This window comes from Charadrius vociferus, unplaced genomic scaffold (genome assembly GCF_000708025.1).
Source record: "Charadrius vociferus isolate BGI_N301 unplaced genomic scaffold, ASM70802v2 scaffold298, whole genome shotgun sequence".
In the NCBI taxonomy this organism is placed as follows: domain Eukaryota; kingdom Metazoa; phylum Chordata; class Aves; order Charadriiformes; family Charadriidae; genus Charadrius; species Charadrius vociferus.
Genome location: NW_009649936.1, coordinates 1,507,486 through 1,512,219, shown reverse-complemented (window position 1 = coordinate 1,512,219; position 4,734 = coordinate 1,507,486). Strand labels below are relative to the sequence as shown.

The 4,734-nt window shown below is 40.3% G+C and overlaps 1 protein-coding gene across 1 annotated transcript in view; it reads left to right on the top strand.

Moving 5' to 3' along the window:
• Nucleotides 1-4,734, top strand: part of DSCR3 (Down syndrome critical region gene 3) — a 45,035-nt gene that overhangs the window by 36,685 nt on the left and 3,616 nt on the right. Inside the window, exon 6 of the mRNA XM_009891363.1 lies at nt 1,020-1,094. Within this exon, the coding sequence (XP_009889665.1) occupies nt 1,020-1,094 (75 nt within the window). The remainder of the gene's footprint in view (nt 1-1,019; nt 1,095-4,734) is intronic.

The window sequence follows — 4,734 nt, the reverse complement described above, 5'->3', positions numbered from 1 at the left end:
TAGGGAAAAGACAGTGCATATCACCAAGATAAGAAGAAAGAGGTCGGTGAATGGTGAGCAAAGCTTGCCTTCCTGATGCGGAATACAGGCTGCCGTCTCAGCCGAGCTCGGGGCCCGTTCAGCCACTTACAGGAAGACTTAACGTCTTGGTTTTGTGATAAATGGTGTGAATAGATTCTGAAGAACTGTAATAATGTGCCCCCAAAATTGCTTCTCCAGGGTGGAAAGCTAACCTGGACCAAGTTTTGGTTTTTTACAGTTAAAGAAGCTGGATGACAAGCCCATTAAATCAATGCTACGGTATATTCCATCAGCTGAGGATCTCCTAGTAATATGAGGATGGCTTAGGAGACCTGAGCTGTTATTGCAAGGGCAGCAGAAATAGGCAAAGTGCTCAGCAATAGCAAGAGGGAGGGAGAGTTTATAAACCATATTTGAAGCAATGGAGAAAGTTCATTTATAATCTCCCCCTCTCTCCCATGCTTAAACTTACTAAGTATTAATAATGAAAGGAAACATTGCTAGTGACGCATAAAATGTAATTATTTGTAAATACAGAAATGTGAAATTTAACTTTTTTCTCTAGCATACCTTATGCTTCAGATAGGTAGTGTATTTTTTCTTTTCCAGGTGGTTTGGAGTAGTCAACCACATGTTTTGGTTTTGTTTTCCTTTGGTTTTTTTCAGTGTAGGTAGAGCTTATGCCAAAAACTTAGAAATGGAGAGCTTATTGTGGTTTGTTGCAATGGCAAATACAAAGTAACCAAAAATTGACACAGTTCTGTTTCTACAAGTGAGATTTGTGATACGTTGTGACTCATATTTAGACAATATCATAATGATATTTAATAACAAAGGCAGGAAATCGCAGGGTTTTTATGACATAGATGCAAACTTTCAGTATAAAGCCAATCGTGAAAACTAAAGCATCCGTTGCTTGACTTTGTTGTCTTTTTTAATATCCTTTCTGTGTGTTTTTTAAATCATAGTTTACAGTCTAACTTTTTCATTACTTGTAGTCACAGAAAGGGAAATTGATGCCGAGCCCAGTAGACTTCACAATTACTCCTGAAACTTTGCAAAATGTTAAAGAGGTAAGGGTTTTCTTATTATTTTATTTTAGATATAATATTTGTGTGATTCTGAGTGAGAACGAGAGGAATAATCAAATGCTGCCCTGCAGATAATCAACTCTTTTTTTTTTTCCTCCCTTTTATCCTTTTTTACTTTTGTAAGCAATAAAGTGATTCTGCCTGATCTCTTGTGATAGTGGTGACTAATGTAAGGTGGAATGTAAGGTTCAGTAATGGTTAAACATTTTTATCATTTTTCTGAGTGAAAGATGGCAGTGAAGCAATGGAAAACATTCTGTACCACATGTAGCCAAGATCCTTTAAAAATATATATTTTGATCCTTCGTTATGTCATTTTTTACAGTCCCGTGTGGCTTTGGGAAGCCTGTATGAACAGTAGTAGCCGTCTCGGTCATTTACCTTTCTGAACACTGTTTTCTGTTTGTCCACTGAAAGCAGTGTTCTGTTTTTCCAGATTTTCCTTTTAATAAGATTACGTTCCTGCTTTAGGTCTCCCTTCTGCATCCCCAATTTGTCTTCCATTGTTCTTAGTCCCAGACTTCTGAATCTAGACCTACTCTTCCACTTGTTTCTGAAAACAGACCTCTTAACCAGCTATTTGGTTGTTTCATGCTATTGTTTACCTTATTACTGTAAATTCACAGAATCACTGTGGTTGGAGATTGGTTAGTCCAGCCCCTCTGCTCAGAGAAGAGTCACCTAGAGCAGGTTGCTCAAGGCCATGTGTAGTCAAGTTTTCAGTATCTCAAAGGATGGAGACTTTCAACCACTCGGCAGTGTTACAGTGTTTGACCACCCTCACAGGATTACAAACTAAATCAATAAATAAAATAAAAATAATTTCCTTTATTTTGAGTTGTTTCCTTAGTCTCTTGTCCTTTCACTAGATACCACTGAGGAGTCTGACTCCCATCTTCTTTACTCCTTCCCATCAGCTATTTATACACATTGATAAAGTCCCCCTGTTCTGCAGGGTGAACAATCCCAGCTCTTAGCCTCTTCTTGTATGTCACATGCTCTTAACCATCTTCATGGCCAAATCCAGCAAAGGCTGGACTTGCTCAGTGTTTCTTGTACAAGGAATTCCTGAACTGAACACACTATCCCCAATTTTGTCTCACCAGTGCTGAAGAGAGGGGGAGAATCACCTCCCCCAGCCTATTGGCAACGCTTTCTAATGCAGCTCAGCATGCTGTAGGCTCATTTGTCCAGCCTGTTGAGGTCCTTGTGAAGGAACTATCTGGTTCACCAGCCACTCCTTCCAATTTTGTATTATCTGCAGACTTGCTGAGGAAGCGCTCTGTGCCATCATCCAAGCCATCGCTGGAGATGTGAAGTAATATTGACTCCAGTATTGACCCTAGTCACTGGTGTACACCACTAGTGACTGGCCTCCAGCTGGACTTTGTGCTACTCATCACAAACCTTTGAAACCGGCAGTTCAGGCTGTTCTCAGTCTACCTCAGTGTCTAAGCTCTACATCTGGTCTGTACTCCCATCAGTTTGTCAGTGAGGGTGTTAGGAGAAACAGTATAAAAACCAGCACTGAAGCCAACATAAACAGTGTCCACTGCTCTCCGTTTGTCCACCAAGCTAGTCATTTCATCATAGAAGGCTACCAGGATGGTTAAGCATGATCTCGTTTTCACAAATCCATGCTGACTGCTTCCAATCCTCTAGTCCTTTGTATGTTTGGAAATGGCTTTCAGGGTTATTTGCTCCATTGCTTTCTCAGGGATTGAAGCACAGCTGACGAGTCTATAGTTCCTTGGGTCTTCCTAACTGAAGATAAGAGTGACGTTTACTATCTTCCATTCCTCAGGAACCTTCTTTGATCATGACAGCCTTTCAAAAGTAATCACGATTGGCCTCACAGTGACAGGGGTCAGCTTCCTCAGCACTCGTGGGTTCGTCCCATCAGGTCCCATGGACTTGTGTATGTCCAGTCTGTTTAAATGTTCTCTAACCTGTTCCTCCTCTACCAAGGATAACTCTTCCTTGCTTCAGACTTTCCCTGTGGTTTTGCAGGGGCCTGGGGTTCCTGAAGACAAATCTTATCAGTAAAGTCCAAGGCAGAGAAGACATTAAGTACCTCTGTCTTTTTCATGTCTTTTGTCACTAGGTTCCCCTGGCATATTCAGTAACAGGGTGACATTTACCCTCATCTTCCTTTTGCAGCTGGTAGATTTGTAGATGCCCCTTTTTGTTGCCCAGCTTGTATCTTGATTTAACTCCAGCTGAGTTTTGGCTTTCCCAAAACCATCCCTGCAGGTCTCTTCCTACCTTTGCTTGACTTGCCGCATGTTGGAATAGACCATTCTTGAGCATGGAGGAGGTGAGTCTAGAAAACCAAGCTGCTGTCACAGCTGAACTCTAACTCCAGCTGAGTTAGAGGTTGTGCCCAGCAGCAGAGGATGAGCAGGTTATGCCCAGCAGCTTCTCCTGTCTCTGGAGACTGCTGCACACTGAAAGCATGTGTTTTTCCAAATATAAGCCTGTAATAACTATTCTTGGTGGTAAAATTACTTTTGAGACTACTGCTAAATACTAAGCTCTCAGCAGTCTGCTCTTCCTATGAACCATGTTTTCATATAAATTATTTTCTGTTTATTCTTTCTCTTCTGTATCTTGATACTCTACTCATTGGCTTAGGAGAGACACAGTGGTGTACATCTTGAGAAAGTCCTGTCCATTAAAAGCTCTTTCTTAGGTCTACTAGCAGACCCCGTGCCTTTCTCTATTTCAAGTACACAACCGTGAAAGTAGGTTCTAAAAATTCTGACATCTCTGATCCAGCAGATCTTCATATTTAATTGTGGAGCTGTCTAAAGAATGGTATTGAATGTGTATGGTAGCACAAGCAGTGGCCTTTTTTTTTATATATTATTTTTATTTATTCCTCTTCCTGTCTCAGAAAAATGTATGGGTCTGAAGTGACTACCTGGCGGACAGGTAGAAAAAGTCACCGTTTTGGTATAGTTAAAATACTAAAATTCCAATTTTCTGCTTGTCTGTAGATTGTAACAGAACTATAATTTCTGGTAGACTACTAGAAAACTGATTAGGAGGTTTGCAGTAGCCAAACAAAGCACAAAGAGGTTAGATTAAAAATCAGGATAGATTTGCTCTTATGTTCTTGATTCTCATTTTTGAGGGATTATGAAACAGAGTGTAAAAGATACGTCCTATGAGAGACGATGTAGCTAGGATGAAAATACGAAGAGTACTGGCAACAGTAGTAAGGCTGTAGGGGAAATATACCTTTAAAAAAAAGTCTCGTTGACTAGGATTGAGGAAAATGGCCTCGAGTTTTTATTCTGCAAGTTCCTTTTAGTTCTGTCTCTTAGCTTCTAACCACTATACGTTGAGGGAGGTAGCTATATGATGTCCATGTGAAGCAGGGATGCAACCCTGTGTTTACTAATAGTGGTGAGGAGAAGAGCCTGCTATACGATAAAAAAGTATTTTACTAATACATTATTAGGACTCAATATTTCATAGGGTGGTTTTGTCAGGGATGTAACTTCCGTTATTTAAGTTAGGAGAAAACACCCAGGTGAGGTCACATTTACTAAACACAGGCAAATTTCTCTGTTTTGTATTTCCCCCAAGATATGGTTTGAGTGGAACAGCTAAATTC